The sequence below is a fragment of the Oncorhynchus gorbuscha genome, linkage group LG16 (genome assembly GCF_021184085.1).
Source record: "Oncorhynchus gorbuscha isolate QuinsamMale2020 ecotype Even-year linkage group LG16, OgorEven_v1.0, whole genome shotgun sequence".
Lineage (NCBI taxonomy): Eukaryota > Metazoa > Chordata > Actinopteri > Salmoniformes > Salmonidae > Oncorhynchus > Oncorhynchus gorbuscha.
The window spans coordinates 18,921,675-18,948,022 of NC_060188.1; the positions used below are offsets into that span (position 1 = coordinate 18,921,675).

General features: G+C 46.9%; 1 protein-coding gene across 2 annotated transcripts in view; it reads right to left on the reverse strand.

Annotated features, from left to right (window-relative positions):
- LOC123999132 (myosin-10-like) overlaps positions 1 to 26,348 on the reverse strand; it is an 82,418-nt gene that overhangs the window by 49,178 nt on the left and 6,892 nt on the right. For both annotated transcript variants that reach the window (XM_046304577.1, XM_046304576.1), the window contains exon 3: positions 5,425 to 5,581. In XM_046304577.1, coding sequence (XP_046160533.1) covers positions 5,425 to 5,581 — 157 coding nt within the window. The remainder of the gene's footprint in view (positions 1 to 5,424; positions 5,582 to 26,348) is intronic.

The window sequence follows — 26,348 nt, forward strand, 5'->3', positions numbered from 1 at the left end:
TGCCAGTGCGGGAATGTTCTTTTGGTCACACTCATATCCATAGTGAGGCATCCCTCTTCAGGCAGCCGGACAGTCTGCACTCCACAGTGATCTGAGGCCCATGACACTACCACGATGGCTCAGTACTTAGCATGCTGCGGATTGCTAAGACAAGGGATGACCTCATTCCACAGTAGACCCCCTAGGGAGTGTACACAATGACCACTATGTGGCAGGACTGGGGACAGTGGGGCAACGAGGGGGGTAGATTTGACATGGGGCCCCATTTCAAACACCTCTCATGTTGAAACTGAAAGGCAGGCTGGCCACAATGGGTGAGTGCTCTGTGCAGGGATTTAGCCTATATTTAGTTCAAGGAAAGTATGATGAGGGGGGGGGGTGATTGGTCACAAGGGTTTCATGGCCATCACTGGTTAAGACACAATAATGTATGTGTGGATGGGGGTGGGGGACACAAAAGGAAGTGAGTGACGAGACATTGGGTGAGGTGGGGGGATAGAGGTGTTGGAGTTGTACTAGCCAGTAAAGCACTTGACCTATTGTATTCGTGTGCCCACTGGCCAATATCATAGCACAAATGCTCATTAGAACTAAGAAGCAGGAAGGATTACTGCTCATCGCTTCAAGCACTGGCTAAAAAAACTACAGACACAGACATTAACAGTCAAATGTTAGGACACACCTACTCAGTTAGGACACACCTACTCACAGCTACTCAGTTAGGACACACCTACTCACATCTACTCAGTTAGGACACACCTACTCACACCTACTCAGTTAGGACACACCTACTCACAGCTACTCAAATTCTTCAGTTTTATTTTATTTATTTATTTCACCAGGTAGACTAGTTGAGAACAAGTTCTTATTTACAACTGCGACCTGGCCAAGATAAAGCAAAGTAGTTTGACACATACAACAACACAGAGTTACACATGGAATAAACAAACATACAGTAGAATATATATATATATATATACAGTAGAATATATATATATATATATATATATATATATATATATATATATACATATATATATATATATATATACATACACATATATACATATATACATACATATATATATATACATATATATATACACATATATACATATATACATATACACACACAGTGTGTGCAAATGAGGTAAGATAAGTGAGGTAAGACAATAAAATAGGCCATAGTGGCGAGGTAATTACAAATAGCAATTAAACACTGGAGTGATAGATGTGCAGAAGATGAATGTGCAAGTAGAGATACTGGGGTGCAAAGGAGCAAAATAAATACATAAATACAGTATGGGGATGAGGTAGTTGGATAGGCTATTTACAGATGGGCTATGTACATGTGCAATTATCTGTGAGCTGCTCTGACAGCTGGTACTTGAAATTAATTTCAGCAATTTGTGCAGTTCGTTCCAGTCATTGGCAGCAAAGAACTGGAAGGCGGTCAAATGACGAATTGGCTTTGGGGGTGACCAGTGAAATATACCTGCTGGAGCGCTTGCTGCAGGTGGGTGCTGCTATGGTGACCAGTGAGCTGAGATAAGGCGGGGCTTTACCTAGCAAAGACTTGTAGATGACCTGGAGCCAGTAGGTTTGGCGACGAGTATGAAGCGAGGACCAGCCAACGAGAGCGTACAGGTTGCAGTGGTGGGTAGTATATAGGGCTTTGGTGACAAAATGGATGGCACAGTGAGACTGCATCCAATTTGTTGAGTAGAGTGTTGGAGGCTATTTTGTAAATTACATCGGCGAAGTCGGGGATCGGTAGGATAGTGAGTTTTACGAAGGAATGTTTGGCAGCATGAGTGAAGAATGCTTTGTTGCGAAATAGGCCTATAAGCCGATTCCAGATTTAATTTTAGATGGGAGATGCTTAATATGGGTCTGGAAGGAGAGGTTACAGTCTAACCAGACACCTAAGTATTTGTAGTCGTCCACATATTCTAGGTCAGAACTGTGCATAGTAGTGATGCTGGATGGGCGAGCAGGTGCAGGCAGTGGTCGGTTGAAGAGCATGCATTTAGTTTTACTTGCATTTAAGAGCAGTTGGAGGCCACGGAGGGAGAGTTGTATGGCATTGAAGCTCGTCTGGAGGTTAGTTAACATAATGTCCAAAGAAGGGCCAGAAGTATACAGATTGCTGTCGTCTGCGTAGAGGAGGATCAGAGAATCACCAGCAGCAAGAGCGACATCATTGATGAATACAGAGAAGAGAGTCGGCCCGAGAATTTAACCCTGTGGCACCCCCATAGAGACTGCCAGAGGTCTGGACAACAAGGCCTCCGATTTGACACACTGAACTCTATCATAGAAGTAGTTGGTGAACCAGGCGAGGCAGTCATTTGAGAAACCAAGGCTGTTGAGTCTGCCGATAAGAATGTGGTGCTTGACAGAGTCGAGAGCCTTGGCCAGGTCGTTGAATACGGCTGCACAGTATTGTCTCTTATCGATGGCAGTTATGATATTGTTTAGGGCCTTGAGCATGGCTGAGGTGCACCCATGACCAGCTCTTGGTATTATCTCAACCAGCTTCTAGGAGGTAGTCATCTGGAATGCATTTCATTTAACAAGTGTGCCATGTTAAAAGTTCATTTGTGGAATTTCTTCCCTTCTTAATGCTTATGAGCCAATCAGTTGTGTTGTGACAAGGTAGGGGTGGTACACAGAAGATTGCCCTATTTGGTAAAATATCAAGTCCATATTATTTCAAGAACAGCTCAAATAAGCAGAGAAATTTCAAGAACTTTGAAAGTTTCTTCAAGTGCAGTCGCAAAAACCATCACGTGCTATGATGAAACTGGCTCTCATGTGGACCGCCACAGGAAAGGCAGACCCATAGTCACCTCTGCTGCAGAGGATAAGCTCATTAGAGTTACCAGCCTCAGAAATTGGAGCCCAAATAAATGTTTCACGGAGTTCAAGTAACAGACACATCAACATCAACTGTGCAGAGGAGACTGCGTGAAATCAGGCCTTCATTGTCAGGGTGTGACTAGGGTGGGCAATCTATGTTTTCTATTTCTTTGTTGGCCTGGTATGGTTCCCAATCAGAGGCAGCTGTCTATCGTTGTCTCTGATTGGGGATTATATTTAGGCAGCCTTTTCCCACCTGTTGTTTGTGGGATCTTGTTTTTGTGTAGCTGCCTGTGAGCAGCCCAGAACGTCACATTTCGTTTTCTCCTGTATTGTTTTGGTGAGTTTCATATTTATTAAACATGTGGAATCCTAAGTACGCTGCGCCTTGGTCCATTCATTCAGACGATCGTGACATTCATGGTCAAATTGCTGCAAAGATACCACTACTGAAGGACACCAATAAGAAGAAGAGACATGCTTGGGCCAAGAAACATGAGCAATGGACATTAGACCGGTGGAAATCTGTACTTTGGTCTGATGAGTCCAAATTTGAGATTTCTGGTTCAACCGCTGTGTCTCTGTGAGACGCAGAGTAGGTGAACAAATTATATCTGCATGTGTGGTTCCCACCTTGAAGCATGGAGGAGGAGGTGTGATGGTGATGGGGGTGCTTTGCTGGTGACATTGTCATGATTTATTTAGAATTCAAGGCACACTTAACCAGCATGGCGACCACAATAGTGGTACTATCAGTTGTTTTTCAACAAGACAATGATCCAACGCACCTCCTGTAAGGGCTATTTGACCAAGAAGGAGAGGGATGGAGTGCTGCATCAGATGACCTTGCCTCCACAGTCACCCGACCTCAACCCAATTGAGATGGTTTCAGGGGCCTCCCAGGTGGCGCAGTGCACTAGCGACTCCTGTGGCAGGCTGAGCGCAGTGCACGCTAACCAGGTTGCCAGGTGCACAGTGTTTCCTCCGACACATTGGTGCGGCTGGCTTCCGGGTTGGATGCGCGCTGTGTTAAGAAGCAGTACAGCTTGGTTGGGTTGTGATTCGGAGGACGCATGGCTTTCGACCTTCGTCTCTCCCGAGCCCGTATGGGAGTTGTAGCAATGAGACAAGATAGTAACTACTAACAATTGGATACCATGAAATTGGGGAGAAAAGGGGGTAAAAACTTTTTTTAAATGGTTTGGGATGAGTTGGACCGCAGAGTGAAGGAAAAGCAGCCAACAAGTGCTCAGTATACGTGGGAACTGACTGGGAACAAGACTGTTGGAAAAGCATTCCAGGTGAAGCTAGATGAAAGAAAACCAAAAGTGTGCAAAGTTGTCATCAAGGGAAAGGGTGACTACTTTGAAGAATCAAAAATCTACAATATATTTTATTTCCCAGTTTTGATGTCTTCACTATTATTCTACAATGTAGAAAATAGTCAAATTGAAGAAAATTGTCTAGATTCTTGAGATTCTTTCTCTCCCTGTAGCACTGAGCTGCAGCAGCAGTGATAGTGATAGTCTTCCATCCTACAGTACTGCTAACAGCCAGAACAGCCAGAGCAGCAAGTCACAGTTCTGGATATATCCAGGTAGGTTCAGCCTGAGGAGCTGTAATGACAGAGAGGCTCCAGGCTCCATCAAATCTAACTCTAGCTGAGGAGGCAAAACCAGACCCACTGAGAGACTGTACTGTTCAGAAGGCTGGCGTTACTCTGAACTCATTGAAACTGAACACACACTGTATCTATTGAAAAGTGTCCCTTTGCAAGGAGCCAGAGATAGATGGAATTTCTCACTGGAGGAAGAAGATTAACAGTGAGTGGTACATTTCCCTAGGATCACAGGTTGAGTTAATAGCATCCTAAGTCGTGATCCTGGGCTCACACTCTCCAGGTCCCTCAGTCAGTGGCCATCAATGTTAACAGGCTGAACTTTCACCTCTAATTAAACTGGCTCTTATCTGCAAAGGAGCCAGTGAGGTCCTGGTCTCTACCTGGGATACAGGACAGTCGGCAGGGCAGTGGACGGGCCTTCACACATTGCAGGTGGCCATTAAGGAAGGCTAATTATGAGCGCCAAGTGTTTTTTTACTTAACGCAAACAAATACATGCCATGCTCTGAAATTGAGTCATTCATGTTTTGCAGACAATGTACATAGCTTGCAGATAGACCGTACTCTGTGGTTTGTAAAACTACAAGCCTATTGTTGAGCTTTTACACATTACGTAGTCTATAAGTGGTACAGTATAGTCTGTCTGTCTTAGTAGATCCACATCAATAAGTAGTCTGTCAGACCCCTATGGCGAGCAGAGGCAGGGGGGCAGCTCAACCATGACTAACGATGCCACTGCCTCCCTGACTCTGGAACCTTTCACACACTAATCTCCTGGATTATGCAGCAAAACCCATGCAATCCACTACTCAGCAGGGCACCTGCCAGTCACACTTTATGCACGTTGCGTCGCAGCAAAAGAGAGAGACGGAAAGAGACCACTGAGGAAGGAGCTATACCTTCCAAACACTGTTTTGTGCAGAGTGAGAGAGGAGGTTTACCTTGGAGCATGCAGCGGTATGCTGACTCTGAAATGGCGTAGATGTGTGGTGGCATCTCATGACGCTTCTTTCCTCTGTACATCTCTATGATGTTCTCTGAGTAGATGGGAAAGTTTTTGTAGGGGTTTATCACCACACAGAACAGCCCAGAGTAAGTCTATGGGAGGAGAGAGAAACAAAACACAAATACAGTAAATCGACAAAATAAGAGTAAGTTATGAATGCAGATTTTATCTCTAGAAGAGGTTAATATGGGACCAAAGGTTTTTCAAGATAAGTTTCCATTGTACTGTGATCTAGGGGTATAAACACTTGTTAGTCTGAGAAGTGATGAACTCTCTCCATGTGGTTGAACTCAATCATCAAACATAATTCAAAATAATTACTCAATCATCATGTTCTAACTCTAGAGTGGCTCTGATGTGGTCTGCAAAATGTCAGTGCAATTGAGCGGTCATCATTAGGCTACATTTTGGTCCCTTACGTCACCATAGTGGGCAGACTGAGCGTGCAGTGGCATAGAGGCAATAGTAGAAAACAGATCAAGTGAGAGAAATAGGTGTAGGAAATGCAGTCAAATGGTAGACTAGCTTATCATGAACTATCCAGTTGAATGTAAGATCTGACAGCTCCTTACAGTGATGCCTCCCCATTAAACAGTCTGAACTCCACGCCATAGTGAGTGCCTCCTTATCAAGCCCTGTCTTTGGTGGGATATTAGCTCATTCTCATGTGACTGGGGCTTGACATTCTCACAAGAGAGTGGAATGATCCCTCCCCACCCTCACACACTCACCACTGCCATGCTAGAATAATACAATAACACATATTTTCCAACGTGCAATAATTGGAAAATAAAATGGATGACCTACGATCAAGATTATACTACCAATGGGATATTAAAAACTGTAATATCTTATGTTTCACCGAGTCATGGCTGAACGACGACACGGATATTATAGAGCTAGCAAGACGAGGTGCGGGGTTGTGCGTCTATAAACCCCACCTCTTTAAGGAATACCTAGGATAGGATAAGTAATCCCTCTCACCCCCCCCCTTTAAGATTTAGATGCACTATTGTAAAGTGACTGTTCCACTGGATGTCATAAGGTGAATGCACCAATTTGTAAGTCGCTCTGGATAAGAGCGTCTGCTAAATGACTTAAATGTAAATGTTAAATGTATTTGTCAATAACAGCTGCTGGTGCGCAATGTCAAATATTAAAGAAGTCTTGAGGTATTGCTCGCCTGAGGTAGAGTACTTTATGATAAGCTGTAGACCACACTATCTACGAAGAGAGTTCTCATCTATATTATTCATAGCCGTCTACTTATCAACACAAACTGATGCTGGCACTAAGACCGCACTCAACCAGCTGTATAAGGCCATAAGCAAACAAGAAAATGCTGATCCAGAAGCAGAGCTCTCTAGTGGCCGAGGACTTTAATGCAGACAAACTTAAATCAGTTTAACCTAATTTATACCAGCATGTCACATGTGCAAACAGAGGGGGGGGGGGGGGTAAAAAAAAATTAAACTCTAGACCACCTTTACTCCACACACAGAGATGCATACAAAGCTCTCCCCCGGCCCTCCATTTGGCAAATCTGACCATCATTCTATCCTCCTGACTCCTGCTTACAAGCAAAAACTAAAGCAGTAAGTACCAGTGACTTGCTCAATACGGAAGTGATCAGATGACGTGGATGCTATGCTACAGGACAGGCAACATTCGCACTGAGCTAAAGGCTAGAGCTGCCGATTTCAAGGAGCTAGACACTAATCCGGACGTTTATAAGAAATCCTGCTATGTCCCCAGACGAAACATCAAACAAGCAAAGCGTCAATATAGGATTATATTGAATCTTATTACACCGGCTCTGACGCTCATCAGATGTGTCAGGGCTTGAAAACTATTATGGACTACAAAGGGAAACCCAGCTGCGAGCTGCCTAGTGACACAAACTAAATGTCTTTTATGCTCACTTCGAGGCAAGCAACACTGAAGCATGCATGAGAGCACCAGCTGTTCTGGATGACTATGTGATAACTCTCTTGGTAGCTGATGTGAGCAAGACCTTTAAACAGGTCAACATTCACAAAGCCATGGGGCCAGACTGATTAACAGGACATGTACTCAAAGCAGGCGAGGACCAACTGACAAGTGTCTTCACTGACATTTTCAACCTCTCCCTGACCGAGTCTGTAATACTGACATGTTTCAAGCAGACCACCATAGCCCCTGTGACGAAGGAAGTGAAGGTAACCTGCCTAAATGATTACCGCCCCGTAGTACCCACGTCAGTAGCCATGAAGTGCTTTGAAAGGCTGGTCATGACTCTCATCAACATCAGCCTCCCAGATACCCTAGACCCACTCCAATTTGCTTTCTGAAAAGATTTGGCATGGGTTCCCAGATCCTCAAAAAGTTCTATAGCTGCACCATCGAGATCATCCTGACCAGTTTCATCACCGCCTGGTATGGTAACTGCTCGGCATCTGACCGAAAGGCGCTACAGAGGGTAGTGCGTAAGGTCCAGTACATCACTGGGGCCAAGCTTCCTGCCATATAGGATCTCTATACTAGGCGGCATCAGAGTTAGACTCCAGTCACTCAAGTTATAGACTGTTCTCTCTGCTACCGCACAGCAAGCACTACTAGAACGCCAAGTCTAGGGCCAAAAGGCTCCTTAACAGCTTCTACCCCCAAGCCATAAGACTGCTGAACAACTAATCAAATGGCCACCAGATTATTTACATTGATCCCCCATTTGTGTTGTACACTGCTGCTACTCGCTGTATATTATCTATGCATAGTCACTTTACCCCTACCTACATGTACAAATTACCTCAACTAACCGGTACCCCCGCACATTGACTTGGTACCGGAATCCCCTGTATATAGTCTTGTTATTGTTTTTGTGTTACTTTTTATTATTATTTACATTTGTTTATTTGGTAAATATTTTCTTAGCTCTATCTTGAAACTGCACTGTTGGTTAAGGGACTAAGTAAGCATTACATTGTAAGGTCTACACATGTTGTATTCGGAGCTTGTGACAAATAAAGTTTGATTTGATATGACATAAGGACATTTCCATGGAAAAGGACCCATGAGCACCAATTTGCTAAGTTCATAGGAGCACATCAATTGAGTGTCAAATGAAAGCTAAGATATATATATATTTTTTTTTTGTGAAATTAAGACATTAATTTTTCAACCATTTTCGATACAAACAAATTGGAATAAGCTAAGACTTTGATTTCTGGTCAAACAGATGGAAAACAAACAAGAAATAGTCTTAAGGTATTAGAAATACATCAACACACACTGATGTTGAGCTAAAGACCCCTGCCAACTAATATAAACACTTATATTTCATTTTGGAGAAATTGTTCTGCCTTGGAATTCCGTTACAAAAACCCCCACATATCTTTAAGATATGTTCTCCTTTCTCTCCGTCATGAGGGAGGATAATGAAAGTTCATAGAAGTAACAAGTAAAGGTTGACTTGCAATTAGTTAGTGTTTTTCATTATTTTATTGTCATTAATTATTAAGTGATTAAAACTCGGAATTCCGTTACCAAAATCTGTAACGGAATTTCAGAAATCTGTAATGAAATTTCTTGAATTGAATTCGGCTAAAATGGGAAATCATAGTCGTCACAAACCACAGTTGGGTTCACAAGTTTGGACAGCACAGTACTGTACAGCACAGTAAAGAAAAGTAGCATATAGTTTAGTACACTACAGCAGAGTAGACTATAATGTACTGTACTCTATTGTACTGTTCTGTGTTGTACTGTGCTCTACTGTGCTGTATTTTGATGTCCAAACTTAGATGTCTATGATTGGTTCAAATTTGGTCTTGTTTGGGGGCAGAGCTCATTGTTTAGAATAACATCCAAATACGCAAAGGAGGATTATATTTATGTGTAGGTACCTCACCATGAAGAGAATGACATTCATGTCCATAATTATGCATTTGTTTAGTACTGTAGCGACCCGCACAGACAGCTGTGTGTTATGTGTTAGGCTAGGAGGTGGTTGTGTTGTACTGACCAGTACCCGGTGTTCGCGGGGTCCGACCTGTCAATCAACCTGCTATCTGCCAATCACGGGAATGCCTGGAATGTTCTGATGCCGGGCATCCTGGTGGTTGGCGGAGTGGCGTGGAGGGGGGTTGGGCAGGGGGGTGGAGCATTGGAAGTTAAGACCAGGTTCAGCTTTTGTTCTCTCTCTCTTACGTCTGGGCTTCACAAGAGAAGGTCACGATTGGCTTGTGTCATCTATTTGGCGTGTGCTACGGCCCAAACAGTAGCCTGTGTAAAGTTGGTGTAATAAACCGTCAATTCGTAAACTCAAGCCTCTGTCTGGACAATTGTTCCTTTATGATCTAGTCGGGTCATTACATTGGTGTCAGAAGTAAAAACGTTGATACAAGTTAGCCAGCTAGCTAGCTGACTTATGTGGCTAGCTACCGTAGGTGAGAACGGGGATGGAAAATGCTTCGAGGGAATCCGAAAGTGAAGGTGGAGGTAGGGGACGATTATGGCCAAGGAGCTGCGTGTGAATGGACGTCGGGGCTCTGTCTGAGGAGATCGCCAGGGCGTCGGAGCGCAGAGGCCGCTTGAGGGAGGACGTTAGAGCGATGGCGGCTGAAGCGGGCATGAGTGCGTCGTCGAATGTATTTCGCGCGGATTCTGGTGGGCGGACCGAAGTGGTGACGTCGACGCGGCGTGATGAGGAATCTGGGGCTCAGGATGTAAACAAACATGGCGGCGCCCAGTTCCCGGCTGCGTCCGTATCTGTTAAGACCCCGAAGTATTCCGGTAAGGCGGATTGGGAAGCTTTTCATGCTCAGTTTGAACTGTTAGCTCATTTTAGGGGGTGGTCGGATGAAGAAAGGGCACTGCAGTTGGCTTTATGCCTCACGGATGAAGCTCTGGCCTGTTTGATATTGATTAGCCCCGAGGACAGGCATGATTATGGGGCTTTAGTGGGAGCACTGAGGAGGCGCTATGGACAGTGTGTACAGCCCGGGCTACTGCGCTCCGAACTGAGTAATAGACGCAGGCAGCCTGGAGAGCCTCTACGGGTGCTAGCTAATGACATTGAGAGCCTCTCTCGGCGGGCATATGCTCACATGCCCCCCCTCCGTGCAGAGCGAGCTAGCACGGGACCAGTTCATACAGGCGCTCTCTCCTACGGAGCTGCGCATACAGACCCAGCTGGCTCATCCTGAGTCATTGCAGACAGCCTTGGAGATGGCTTTGGAGAGGGAGCTGGTGTGGGCTGGGGCTTCAGCTGGGGCTTTGGTGGGGGTGCAGGGAGACACACCCTCTGTGCGAGCTGGGGGGGCAGAGCAGCCCGGAGACGGAAAAGCCTGCTTGGGTGGCCGAAATGACAAAACTCATTCGTGCTGTGTCGCTACAGGCGGAACGAAACACACGCCCTGGTCCCAGGGTCTGCTGGGGTTGTGGCCAGCCAGGCCATCTGCGCCGAGTTTGCCCCATGTCCCCCAGAGCTCAGGGAAACGGCTCGGGGTCCGCATAGACCGGGTAGTGCGGACCCCTGGCTTTCTATCCCAACCACCATCATCTTCAGGAGGAGCCCACCGGCACAGACGGGGAAGCAAGGCTCCACTTCCCCCAGAAGCAGACGAGGGCAAGCGGATGGAGCCTGTTGTTGTGGTGGGCCGGACCTGTGTTGGGGACTTTTGTCATGTCCCTGTCACTGTGGAGGGGGTGCCCTGCTCCGCCCTGGTGGACACTGGGTCCACAGTAACCCTGGTGAGGCCAGATATTGTGCCAGGTTGGACTCAGTGTGAGCCTACAACTGTGCAGCTCCGCACAGTCACAGGTGAGCTGGCACCCATGAAAGGGAAGGGAATAATGACTCTGACAGTAGGGGGCAGGACTGTGCGTCATCCTGTGTGGGTGGCGGCTGTGCAGGACCCTTGTATCCTGGGGTTGGACTTTCTTAGGAGCACAGGCTGCCAGTTAGACCTAAATAGGGGCACACTGAGCTTCCAGGGAGGGACGGAAGTCACCATGGCCCCCCTAATGTCACATTCACTCAACCCAACAAACCCTTTACTCCAACAGTTAAAGCAGCAGAGACTCATGGCTGCGCCCCCTCCCCCACAGCTGTGTGTGACTTTTCCCCAGTCCCCCTGTCACCTACGGCGGTGTGTTACATTCCCCCAGCTACCTCCATGACACAGCCCTCTGTGAGCCCGGGTCGCACCCCCCAGCCCAGCTACCCCAGATGGGAGAGGAGAGGACACTGTCTGCAGTGAGGGAGATATGGGGGAGGAACTGTGTTGGTCTTGACCCTGAGCAGCAGGAACGGTTGTGGCAGTTGCTGTTTGAATTCAGAGACAGCTTTGCGTTGAGTGGGGAAGAGGTGGGTCAGACTCATCTGGTGCAGCATGAGATCGACACAGGTGATGCTCGACCCATCAAGATGCGTCCCCGCCGTATCCCGCTGGCACGCCAGGAGGCGGCAGACAAGGCTGTGTTGGAGATGCAGCGGGCAGACTTCATTGAGCCCTCAGACAGCCCCTGGGCGGCGCCAGTCGTCATGGTTCCGAAGAAGGGGGGCAAGCTGAGGTTCTGTGCGGACTACAGGCGGCTGAATGAGGTAACCAGGAAGGACTCATACCCCATACCACGTATCGATGAGTCGCTGGACCTGGTTAGGGGTCCTCCTGGTTCTCCTCACTAGACCTCCGCAGTGGCTACTGGCAGGTGCCCCTCTCCCCAGAGGCCAGAGCCAAAACTGCGTTCTCCACTAACAGAGGACACTGGCAGTTCAAGGTCCTGTGCTTTGGCCTGTGCAACGCTCCAGCTACTTTTGAGCGTTTGATGGACAGAGTGCTGGATGGCATCCCCCGACAGCAGTGTCTGGTATACCTCGATGATATCCTGGCCCATGGCAGCTCCTTCCAGTCAGCCCTGGGGGCGCTACGGCGTGTGCTGGAGAGGGTGGCTGCCGCAGGTCTGAAGCTCCACCCCGAGAAGTGCCACTTCATGAGGAGAGAGGTGTCCTTCTTGGGCCACCGAGTGGGGAAGGAGGGGATCAGCACCATGGAGGACAAGGTAGGGGCTGTCAGAGACTGGCCCACCACCACCGACCAGCGTCAGCTGAAGAGCTTCCTGGGCCTGGCCTCGTACTACAGGAGGTTTGTACGGGGCTTCTCAAGCGTTGCTGCTCCACTGAACCGCCTGCTGCCGAAGGACAAGGCTTTCACTTGGACAGTGGAGTGTGAGGAGGCGTTCAACACCCTCAAACGTGCACTGATCGAGGCCCCGTGCTCGCCCCCTGACCTCACCTTGCCCTTTATCCTGGACACAGACGCGAGCAATGTGGGCATGGGTGGGGTGCTGGCCCAGGTGGGGCCAGAGGGGGAGAGAGTGGTGGCGTACTTCAGCAAAACATTTGACAAACATGAGCGCCGCTACTGTGTCACCCGGCGGGAGCTCTTGGCTGTTGTGGCTTCCGTCAAACACTTCAAGTACTACCTGGGTGGTCTGCCCTTTACTGTAAGGACTGACCACTCTGCTCTCCAGTGGCTCATGTCTTTCAGAGAGCCAGAGGGGCAGGTGGCACGCTGGTTGGAGGAGCTTCAGCAGTATGACTTCACGGTGGTGCACAGGGCAGGGGCACGCCACTCCAACGCCGACGCCATGTCCCGTCGGCCCTGTACTGCAGACGGCTGCCGCCACTGTGAACGGAGAGAGGGACGGGAGAGAGAGCTGCGGGCAGAGGAGGGTGTCTGTGCCACAGTGTGTCGGGCGAGCGGGCCTGTCTGCTGTGAGCTGCAGACTGTCGACGTGGCTGAATGGCGGCAGCAGCAGGGACGGGACACAGACCTACAGCCAGTGCTACAGTGGGTAGAGGCGCAGGTGAGGCCACCATGGGAAGAGGTGACAGCGCTCTCACTCGCGACCAAAGGGTTGTGGTCGAAGTTTGAGAGACTGCGGCTGGCTGATGGCGTGCTACAGCGGGCATGGAAGGAGTCAGCTACGGGAGAGGAGAGGTGGCAGGTGGTGGTCCCAAAAGCATTGCGGGAGGCTGTGCTCCAGAGTACTCATGGGGGGTGGGGACTGGACACTTTGGGGTCACAAAAACACTGCGCCGTCTCCGTCAGGGCTTCTACTGGGGGCAGCACAAGAGGGATGTGGAGGACTTTTGTCGCCGCTGTGACAACTGCACAGCGAGAAAGGGCCCCCCAGGCCGCTCTCATGCTCAGCTCCAACAGTTCCCAGTGGGGGCTCCCATGGAGAGGGTGGGAGTGGATGTAGTTGGGCCGTTCCCCACCACAGACAGTGGAAACCGCTGGGTGCTCACGGCCATGGACTATTTCACAAAATGGCCCGAGGCCTATGCTCTGCCTGACCAGGAGGCAGAGACCATCGTCGACGCCCTGACAGCGGGGATGTTCAGCAGGTTTGGAGCTGCAGAGTCCATCCACAGCGACCAAGGCAGAAACTTTGAGTCCCGTGTGTTCGCCACCATGTGTGAGAGGCTGGGTATGCACAAGACCCGCACTACTCCTCTCCATCCTCAAAGTGATGGCCTTGTGGAGCGCTTCAACAAAACGCTTGGACAGCAGCTGGCCATCGTCTCTTCCAAACACCAGCGTGACTGGGACAAGCACCTGCCTATGGTCCTCATGGCATGCCGCTCCGCTGTCCAAGACTCCACTTCCTGCACGCCTGCCCTCCTCATGCTGGGGAGAGAGATCCGCACCCCTGCGAAGATGGCGTTTGGTCGGCCCCTGGATAGCCCTCATGTTCCTCCGGGGCCGGAGTATGCCCGGAGACTCCAGGACCGCCTGGAGACAGCCCACACCTTCGCCAGAGAGCAGCTGGTGAATGCAGGTGTGAGGCAGAAAAGGAACTATGACGTGCACACCCGGGGAAAGCACTTTGTGGCTGGGGAGCTGGTCTGGGTCTACAGCCCCCTAAGGAAAAAAGGCAGATGCCCCAAGTTGGACAGTCACTGGGTGGGACCCTGCAGTGTCCTGGAGAGGGTAGGGGAGGTTGTGTACCGGGTGCAGCTTCCTCCCAGGGGGAGAAAGGTGGCACTGCACCGGGACAGGTTAGCCCCATACAGAGGGGCCTCTTCTCCCCAAACCCCAGGAACCCCCACAATTCCCCTCTCTGGCAATGACATTCTCCAGGCACCCACCCTCAGGTGCCGCAGACAAGGCTCCAGACAGCCCACTCCCCCTGTCTCCCCCCCTGTGTCACCGCGTGGTTCCCCAGAGCCACGGACTGTATTACCCGTTCCCGCTTCCTTGTCACCCATATCCCTGCCTTCATCCCCTGGGTCCCAGAGGGGCACTCTGCGACCATCACGACCACGCAGGCAAAGGAGACCTCCGGGTCGCTTCAGAGACTTTGTTTGTTCCCTCGGGGACGAGGGACTTTGTGGTGGGGGGCTGTGTAGCGACCCGCACAGACAGCTGTGTGTTATGTGTTAGGCTAGGAGGTGGTTGTGTTGTACTGACCAGTACCCGGTGTTCGCGGGGTCCGACCTGTCAATCAACCTGCTATCTGCCAATCACGGGAATGCCTGGAATGTTCTGATGCCGGGCATCCTGGTGGTTGGCGGAGTGGCGTGGAGGGGGGTTGGGCAGGGGGGTGGAGCATTGGAAGTTAAGACCAGGTTCAGCTTTTGTTCTCTCTCTCTTACGTCTGGGCTTCACAAGAGAAGGTCACGATTGGCTTGTGTCATCTATTTGGCGTGTGCTACGGCCCAAACAGTAGCCTGTGTAAAGTTGGTGTAATAAACCGTCAATTCGTAAACTCAAGCCTCTGTCTGGACAATTGTTCCTTTATGATCTAGTCGGGTCATTACAGTACATACTGTATCAGGGACCCATGAAGAAATTCCATTACCGCCATTCCGTTACTGGGTGTAGATCTACTTCACTTACTACTATTCAATAACAAAAATATATTTTTTCAAACTCAATGTGTCGTGTCCTAGCTGACACCCCATTCTTTCTGCATACATCATTGAATCTTGCATTTTGAGCAGAGATATAACAGGGTTTTTGAAAAATGTGGAAACCAAAATTCTGTTATCAAACAGAGTTTTATGGTTTCTTAAATCAATGGTTTTGTTTGGCAAACATTTTAAGTGAAAGATCAGTGTAATTCTGTTACCGCCCTTATCACACACGTCAGGTACAGTACAATGGGGCGGGGAAGAGAGAAAGAATGCAGAGCAGAATTAGGATGAGACCGGCTGACAATCAAAATCCAGAAAAGAGCCCTTAAATTCTACAAACAAATAAAAGGAAGCAATTCTCAAATCTTCTACAAACAAAGCCATCACCTACAGAGAGGTTAACCTAGAGAAATGTCCCCTAAGCAAGCTGGTCCTGGGGCTCTGTTCACAAACAGACCCCGCAAAGCCCCAGGACGGCAACACAATTAGACCCAACCAAATCATGAGTAAACAAAAAGATAATTACTTGACACATTGGAAAAAAAAGAGCAAACTTGAATACTATTTGGCCCAAAACAGAGAGTATACAATGGCAGAATACTTGACCACTATGACTGACCCAAAATGAAAAGCTTTGACTATGTACAGACTCCGTAAGCATTGCTATTGAGAGAGGGCGCCGTAGGCAGACTTGGCATGAGTCTTCAAAAAGTTCTACAGCTGCACCATCAAGAGCATCCTGACTCGTTGCATCACAGCCTGGTATGGCAACTACTCGGCATCCAACCTCAAGGCTCTACAGAGGGTAGTGCCCAGTACATCTAAGACAGGGGTTAATTTGCATGGCCAAAGCAGGTGAAATAGATTAAACAAAAGAGAAATAAACAATCAGAAATTAACAGTGAACATTACACTCACAAAATATTAAGCATTTCGCTACACTCACATTAACATCTGCTAACCATGTGTATGTGACAAATAACATTTGATTTGACATCTATACCATGCGGTGTCAGAGGAAGGATCTAAAAATTGTAAAATGCTACAGCTACCCTAGTCATAGGGTTAGGGCAAGCGGTACCGGAGGGCCAAGTCTAGATCCAAAAGTCTCCTTAACAGCTTCTACTACCAAGCCATAAGACTGCTGAACAGTTCATCAAATGGCCACCTGGATTATTTGCATTGACACCCATTTTTTTTTAAATTTATGTTGCTGCCACTCACTGTTTATTATCTATGCATAGTCACTTTACCACTGCCTACATGTAGATATTACCTCAATTACCTCGACTTACCCGTAACCCCACACATTGACTCGGTACTATAGCCTCGTTATTGTGTTGAGTTATTCTTTTTACTTTAGTTTATTTAGTCAATCTTTTCTTAACTCTTATTTTTCTCAAAACTGCATTGTTGGTTAAGGGTTTGTAAGTAAGCATTTTACTGTAAGGTCGACACCTGTTGTATTCGGCACATGTGACAAATACAATTTGATTCGAGGTGGAAGCTGAGCTGCCAAATGTATGACCATATTAGAGAAACATATTTCCCTCAGATTACACAGGCCCACAAAGAATTTGAAAGCAAATCTAATTTTGATAAACTCCCATATCTATTAGGTGAAACTCAATGTGCCATCACAGCAGCAAGATTTGTGGCCTGTTGCCACAACAAAAGGACAACCAGTGAAGAACAAAACACAGTCGTAAATACAACCCATATTTATGTTTACTTATTTTCCATTTTGTACTATAATTGTACATAGCTATAATATTTTGTGAGTGTAATGTTCACTATTTGTTTCTCTTGTTTATTATCCATTTCACATGCCAATGAACCCCTTTGGGGAGAGGGAGAGTAAGTTCATAGAACACAGAGATGCATGTACAACACACCAAACATGACTGACAGAGCCTCTGTTTAAAAGGCTTCTAATTGTTTCAAGAACTCTCATTTCATGCCTAAGGCCCAGTGGCTCCGTTCACCTCTTTCAAGGGGTCTGGATAAGGCAATAGGCAGAGGTGACCACAATAGAAATATAATAATAAATCATTAGATATTTTGGTGATCTCATAAAAATATGGCTTACTTGACCTTATACAAAACCTCGGGGGTGAAGCCCATGGGTTGTCTATTTGTGAGCCACAAGATGCAACCCTGTCTAACAATCAGGAGTCAGCCAAGCAATTAAGGCAGAAGGATAATGACTCAGCAGCCAAGCCACTGCCAAGCGGCCCTGGAGAGCATGCTCATGATGTAAGAGCCCAGTCAGCCTTTTCAGGGGAATGCCTTGCCAAACACTGACAATGACATAGGGAGAGGAAGAGACAGAAACAGAGAGAGAGTGGGCTGTTAGGAGAGAGAGAAGGGAGAGGAAGAGAGAGAAACAGAGAGAGAGAGAGTGGGCTGTAAGGAGATAGAGGGGAAAGGAAGGAGAGAGAGGTGGTCTCAGTTCATCAGAGCTGGTCTGTGAGGCAGCTGAGTTGACAAGAACCCCTTTTGGTAGAGAAGCAGGGCATAATGATTCCATCAGCCTCCTCTCACTCCTTCTAAACCTTAGGGGAGGTGAATAGGAAAAGCCAGCCCTCTGTAACTCTAACTTGAAGCTCCATTTTGTAGCTAATTAAAAATGGATTCCCTTGATCTGAAAGCAGGAGCTATTAATAGTGTGGCGGTGCCTCTGTGACGTGCAGGACCAAGGCAGCTGGCTAGGCAGAGCTACCTGGTTGCACCCACAGCAATAATCACAGGGCCTACTGTAGCATCCCACCAGACTGCAGCAGGGTCGAGATGGTTAGACACCAGACCAGGATGAAACAACAACGTTTATCTGGTTTATTCCTGATAACTCTATAATACCATAATCAACCGTATTGATTTAAAATAACACTTTCCTATCATACTGATTATGCTTACTTTCAGGTTAAATGTGAGTGTGTGTCAATGTTGAGTTAACACGGTCAACATTGCAGGAGAGTTTTTGCGTTTAGTTTTGCCATTACTCTGGGTAAACCTACAATACCTTATGGCATAATTTGTCTCCAGTCACAAATTCAGTTACGTTGCAGAACACAAATAAATGCATTCTGCAGTACAGTCTACTCAGGAGGCCTCCCTTTCTCCCTCTCACCAAAATGTGAATCCCTCTCCCCTTCCCTCCCCACTCTCCCTCCCTCTCAGGAGAGGTTAGAGGCAGCAGCCTCTTCAGCGGAGGACGGAGTGGTAGGCCAGGCCTGCTGCTGGAGGAAGTGGGTCAGGTTAGCCTGCTCTCCATGTACCATGCTCCAGGGAAGGGGATATTTCCACTGTGAAATCGGATCTGTGGATGCAGTGGCTTAGTAACAGCTGAGAAACCCACAAGCAACAGCAGACATAAGTCGCTTGCATCTGCCATTTGGAATTAATAGCACCCCGACTGCAGCAAGGTGAGGACGGCCTGGTCCATTCATCTGAGGAGAATGACCTTGACAGTGCATATTCATTAAAGCTAATAACCCTTCAAAGTATGCTTTGAAATATTTTAATTTTATTTATTTTATTTCACCTTCATTTAACCAGGTAGGCAAGTTGAGAACAAGTTCTCATTTACAATTGCGACCTGGCCAAGATAAAGCAAAGCAGTTCGACACATACAATGACACAGAGTTACACATGGAGTAAAACAAACATACAGTCAATAATACAGTTTAAACAAGTCTATATACGATGTGAGCAAATGAGGTGAGATAAGGGAGGTAAAGGCAAAAAAAGGCCATGATGGCAAAGTAAATACAATATAGCAAGTAAAACACTGGAATGGTAGATTTGCAATGGAAGAATGTGCAAAGTAAAAATAAAAATAATGGGGTGCAAGGAGCAAAATGAATTAATTAATTAAATACAGTTGGGAAAGAGGTAGTTGTTTGGGCTACATTATAGGTGGGCTATGTACAGATGCAGTAATCGGTGAGCTGCTCTGACAGTTGGTGCTTAAAGCTAGTGAGGGAGATTAGTGTTTCCAGTTTCAGAGATTTTTGTAGTTCGTTCCAGTCCTTGGCAGCAGAGAACTGGAAGGAGAGGCGGCCAAAGAAATAATTAGTTTTGGAGATATACCTGCTGGAGCGTGTGCTACAGGTGGGAGATGCTATGGTGACCAGCAAGCTGAGATAAGGGGGGACTTTACCTAGCAGGGTCTTGTAGATGACATGGAACCAGTGGGTTTGGCGACGAGTATGAAGCGAGGGCCAGCCAACGAGAGCGTACAGGTCGCAATTGTGGGTAGTATATGGGGCTTTGGTGGGGATTCCTCGGATGGGGCCACAGTGTCTCCTGACCCCTCCTGTCTCAGCCTCCAGTATTTATGCTGCAGTAGTTTATGTGTCGGGGGGCTAGGGTCAGTTTGTTTATCTGGAGTACTTCTCCTGTCCTATTCGGTGTCCTGTGTAAATCTAAGTGTGCGTTCTCTAATTCTCTCCTTCTCTCTTTCTTTCTCTCTCTCGGAGGACCTGAGCCCTAGGACCATGCCCCAGGACTACCTGACATGATGACTCCTTGCTGTCCCCAGTCCACCTGGCCATGCTGCTGCTCCAGTTTCAACTGGCCTGGGCCCTAGGACCATGTCCCAGGACTACCTGACATGACTCCTTGCTGTCCCCAGTCCACCTGGCCATGCTCCTGCTCCAGTTTCAACTGTTCTGCCTTACTATTATTCAACCATGCTGGTCATTTATGAACATTTGAACATCTTGGCCACGTTCTGTTATAATCTCCACCCGGCACAGCCAGAAGAGGACTGGCCACCCCACATATGCTCTCTCTAATTCTCTCTTTCTTTCTCTCTCTCGGAGGACCTGAGCCCTAGGACCGTGCCCCAGGACTACCTGACATGATGGCTCCTTGCTGTCCCCAGTCCACCTGACTGTGCTGCTGCTCCAGTTTCAACTGTTCTGCCTTATTATTATTTGACCATGCTGGTCATTTATGAACATTTGAACATCTTGGTCATGTTCTGTTATAATCTCTACCCGGCACAGCCAGAAGAGGACTGGCCACCCCACATAGCCCGGTTCCTCTCTAGGTTTCTTCCTAGGTTTGGCCTTTCTAGGGAGTTTTTCCTAGCCACCGTGCTTTTACACCTGCATTGTTTGCTGTTTGGGGTTTTAGGCTGGGTTTCTGTACAGCACTTTGAGATATCAGCTGATGTACGAAGGGCTATATAAATAAATTTGATTTGATTTGATTTGATGACAAAACGGATTGCACTGTGATAGACTGCTTCCAATTTGTTGAGTAGGGTATTGGAGGCTATTTTGTAAATGACATCGCCAAAGTCGAGGATTGGTATGATGGTCAGTTTTACAAGGGTATGTTTGGCAGCATGAGTGAAGGATGCTTTGTTGCGAAATAGGAAGCCAATTCTAGATTTAACTTTGGATTGGAGATGTTTGATATGGGTCTGGAAGGAGAGTTTACAGTCTAACCAGACACCTAAGTATTTGTAGTTGTCCACGTATTCTAAGTCAGAGCCATCCAGAGTAGTGATTTTGGGCAGGTGCAGGTAGCGATCGGTTGAAAAGCATGCATTTAGTTTTACTTGTATTTAAGAGCAATTGGAGGCAACGGAAGGAGAGTTGTATGGCATTGAAGCTTGCCTGGAGGGTTGTTAACACAGTGTCCAAAGAAGGGCCAGAAGTATACAGAATGGTGTCGTCTGCGTAGAGGTGGATCAGAGACTCACCCTGCAGCAAGAGCGACCTCATTGATGTATACAGAGAAGAGTCGGTCCAAGAATTTAACCCTATGGCACCCCCATAGAGACTGCCAGAGGTCCGGACAGCAGATCCTCCGATTTGACACACTGAACTCTATCAGAGAATCTATCAGTGGTCCTTCTGTAGCTCAGTTGGTAGAGCATGGCGCTTGTAACGCCAGGGTAGTGGGTTCGATCCCCGGGACCACCCATGCGTAGAATGTATGCAAACATGACTGTAAGTCGCTTTGGATAAAAGCGTCTGCTAAATGGCATATATTACTATATTATAAGTAGTTGGTGAACCAGGCAAGGCAATCATTTGAGAAACCAAGGCTGTCGAGTCTGCCGATGAGGATGTGGTGATTGACAGAGTCGAAAGCCTTGGCCAGATCAATGAATACGGCTGCACAGTAATGTTTCTTATCGATGGCGGTTAAGATATCGTTTAGGACCTTGAGCGTGGCTGAGGTGCACCCATTACCAGCTCTGAAATCAGATTGCATAGCAGACAAGGTATGGTGAGATTCGAAATGGTCGGTAATCTATTTGTTGACTTGGCTTTCAAAGACCTTAGAAAGGCATGGTAGGCTGCTAAATGGCATATATTATTTATATTATTATTATTATATAGGTCTGTAGCAATTTGGGTCAAGAGTGTCCCCCCCTTTGAAGAGGGGGATGACAGCAGCTGCTTTCCAATCTTTGGGAATCTCAGACGACACCAAAAAGAGGTTGAACAGGCTAGTAATATGGGTGGCAACAAATTTGGCAGATAATTTTAGAAAGAAAGGGTCCAGATTGTCTAGCCCGGCTGATTTGTAGGGGTCCAGACTTTGCAGCTCTTTCAGAACATCAGCTGAACGGATTTGGGAGGAGGAGAAATGGGGAAGGCTTGAGAGAGTTGCTGTGGGGGGGGTGCAGTGCTGTTGACCGGGGTAGGAGTAGCCAGGAGTAGCCAGGTGGAAAGCATGGCCAGCCGTAGCAAAATGCTTACTGAAATTCTCAATTATGGTGGATTCCGATCCTCCACTCCCTCACGACGCCAGGACAGCGGAGTCAATCACCACCTTCCGGAGACACCTGAAACCCCACCTCTTTAAGGAATACCTAGGATAGGATAAGTATTCCCCCCCCCCTTTAAGATTTAGATGCACTATCGTAAAGTGACTGTTCCACTGGATGACATAAGGTGAATGCACCAATTTGTAAGTCGCTCTGGATAAGAGCGTCTGCTAAATGACTTAAATGTAAATGTAATGTAATGATGATTCCTATCTTCAGTGCAGTGGGCAGCTGGGAGGAGGTGTTCTTATTCTCCATGGACTTTATAGTGTCCCAGAACTTTTTTGAGTTTGTGTTGCAGGAAGCAAATTTCTGCTTGAAAAAGCTAGCCTTAGCTTTTCTAACTGCCTGTGTATAATGGTTTCTAGCTTCCCTGAACAGCTGCATATCACGGGGGCTGTTCGATGCTAATGCAGAATGCCATAGGATGTTTTTGTGTTGGTTAAGGGCAGTCAGGTCTGGGGAGAACCAAGGGCTACATCTGTTCCTGGTTCTAAATTTCTTGAATGGGGCATGTTTATTTAAGATGGTTAGGAAGGCATTTAAAAAGAATATCCAGGCATCCTCTACTGACGGGATGAGATCAATATCCTTCCAGGATACCCTGGCCAGGTCAATTAGAAAGGCCTGCTCGCTGAAGTGTTTCAGGGAGCGTTTGACAGTGATGAGTGGAGGTCGTTTGACCGCTGACCCATTACGGATGCAGGTAATGAGGCAGTGATCGCTGAGATCTTGGTTGAAGACAGCAGAGGTGTATTTAGAGGGCAAGTTGGTTAGGATGATATCTATGAGGGTGCCCGTGTTTAAGGCTTTGGGGAGGTACCTGGTAGGTTCATTGATAATTTGTGTGAGATTGAGGGCATCAAGTTAGATTGTACGATGGCTGGGGTGTTAAGCATGTTCCGGTTTAGGTCGCCAAGCAGCACGAGCTCTGAAGATAGATGGGAGCAATCAGTTCACATATGGTGTCCAGAGCACAGCTGGGGGCAGAGGGAGGTTTATAGCAGGCGGCAACGGTGAGAGACTTGTTTTTAGAGAGGTGGATTTTTAAAAGTAGAAGTTCAAATTGTTTGGGTACAGACCTGGATAGTAGGACAGAATTCTGCAGGCTATCTTTGCAGTAGATTGCAACACCGCCCCCTTTTGCAGTTCTATCTTGTCTGAAAATGTTGTAGTTTGGGATTAAAATTTCTGAATTTTTGGTGGTCTTCCTAAGCCAGAATTCAGACACAGCTAGAACATCCGGGTTGGCAGAGTGTGCTAAAGCAGTGAATAGAACAAACTTAGGGAGGAGGCTTCTAATGTTAACATGCATGAAACCAAGGCTATTACGGTTACAGAAGTCGTCAAAAGAGAGCGCCTGGGGAATAGGAGTGGAGCTAGGCACTGCAGGGCCTGGATTCACCTCTACATCGCCAGAGGAACAGAGGAGGAGTAAAATAAGGGTACGGCTAAAGGCAATAAGAATTGGTCGTCTAGAACAGAGAGTAAAAGGAGGTTTCTGGGGGCGATAAAATAGCATCAAGGTATAATGTACAGAAAAAGGTATGGTAGGATGTGAATACAGTGGAGGTAAACCTAGGTATTGAGTGATGAAAAGAGAGAGAATCTCTAGAAACATCATTGAAACCAGGAGATGTCATTGCATGTGTGGGTGGTGGAACTAATAGGTTGGATAAGGTAGAGTGAGCAGGACTAGAGGCTCTACAGTGAAATAAGCCAATAAACACTAACCAGAACAGCAATGGACAAGGCATATTGACATTAAGGAGAGGCATGCTTAGTCGAGTGATCAAAAGGGTCCAGTGAGTAGAGAGAATGGTTGGGGGTCACGGCGATTTAGACAGCTAGCCAGGCTATCGGTAGCAAGCTAGCATAGGATGGAGGTCTGTTATTAGCCTCCTCTTGCGTTCCGTCAGTAGATTAGTGGGGTTCCGTGTGGTAGAGGGGATTAATCCAAATCACACAACAACAACAAAAAACAATAGATATAGTTATAGAGGCCCAAGAAGAAAAAATAATAACAATATAAATAAATAAATTGTCCGATTGTCTATTCAGATAGCAGCCGATAAGACAGCTAACGGTTAGCGGGCCGCAGATGGGCGTTTAGGTAACGTCGCGACGGAGGAGCCAGCCGGATAACTCCTTCGGGTAGATAACGTCGGCAGTCCAGTTGTGAAGGCCCGGTGGGGCTCCGCGTAGGCAGTAATACGGGCCCAGATAGGTGATTGTAGCCCAAGAGTGATTGATGGAACTCTTCAGCTGGCTAGCTCCGAAATAATTGATGTTTGCTCCGGAATCGACGAAAGCCGATAGTCACACGGATAGCAACTAGCTAGCTGTGAGATCCAGGTATGAACGTCCAGAGTTCGCAGGTATAATCCAGGGACATAGAGAGAAAAATTGGTCCGGTATGTTCCATTCCGAGTCGAGCTAAAGGATAGCTGATGTCCACAAACCGTGGTTAGCTGAATACTAACGATTAGCCAGTAAAGAAGCTAACTCGCTTCTGATTAGCTTCTGGCTAGTTTCTTGGAGGATTACAGATTTGAGGTAAATAATACTTTTCTTATAAATATAAATTGGTGAGGCGGGTTGCAGGAGAGTGTTTTGAAGATGAGTTTATGGAAAATAAAAAAATATATATAAAAAGGTATGTGAAAAAAGTTATATATATATGGGACATGACAAGACGAGGACAAAAGACGTCTGAACTGCTATGCCATCTTGGAAGATGAGGCATATATATGATCAATAATCTTTGCGCAGTGCTATTGAATAAAAAAGTGTGTCAAGCCAATAGCAGGGTGTTCAACTGTCTTGATTTGATAATGTAATGGGCTTTTAACATAATCATATTAATAATACCTGGGGAAACTGAAAGAAAGATTGCTATGTCTTCGGTGGAATTGTGGCATATACTGTACATGCATGGCACTAGCGTTACATAGCTCTTAACCCATGACCTTAACCACCAGCTTAAACACAAAGCTACTCAGAAATTCTCAAAACAGAATATTTTTTATAAAATAAAGAAACTGTTGCTCACTCTTTCTGGATAATTTAATAAAAAAATAACCACTAATAACTGCATGATGATCCATGAAAAGCCTGGTGCTGGTTTGGTATCCATGGAGTGTGTGTGTGTGTGTGTTTGCCAAGTTTATGGTAACACCTAAGATGTTTACATGCAAAATAGTTCTCCATGGAACAATGGCAATGCCATGACAACAACAAAAGACTGAAGATATGACTATGTGGGAGGCCTGAACACAATGCCACTCTTGAGAGAGGGTTAATGTACTCTTTATGCATGCACATAGCGAGTGAAAGCTTGTTCTTGAACCTCAATAAAGAAACATATCAGCCAAACAAGAATGACAAGACAGATAATTAGTGGGGGTTTTCCATTAGTGATACCACCTACATCCTGTCAACCAAGAGGCAGCTGGCCTCCACAAATACAGAAGCTCAGCCAAGACTGCAATACATTTATTCAATGTTTGAACAATCAAACATTTGAAACACCAAAAGAAGTGCAGGAATAAGGTTATTGGCATTGGGCAGAGCATTAGGAGAGAGAAAAGAGAAATCGTAAATTAGAGTGAGTGCAGGAAAGGAGGCAGGACAGTCAGACACATTGCAATGAAGTGGGCGGGAGACAGACGGACGCTGTTTTCATGAAAGAATGCTGATGCTTTCTGACAGCTGGGGATTATATGCTGACACAAAGGCCTGGTTGTAGCGTTGCTAGCGTTCCGGTTAGCCTGTTACCCACTGGACTGGCTCAACTCCCTGACTTCACATGGAGGCAAGGCTACGCCACCAAGCCATACTGGGGCCTCACTGAGGAACTGACCAAAACGCACAGAGCCACATTACCCACGGGGCTCCCTCTGCACGCCAACCCTAGCTCAGACACACAAAGCCTGGGGCAGCAGCGTACAGCGCAGCTGGGGATGGGTTATGCCCCACTGTGGGGGGAGGTCACCGACAATGTGCCGACAATGCAGTAATAGCAGTAATATCTAACAACTACCTAATACACATGAATCTAAAGGGGTGAATGAGTATATGTACATATAAATATATGGATGAGCGATGGTCGGTGCAATAGATGGTATAAAATACAGTATATACATATGATATGAGTAACGTA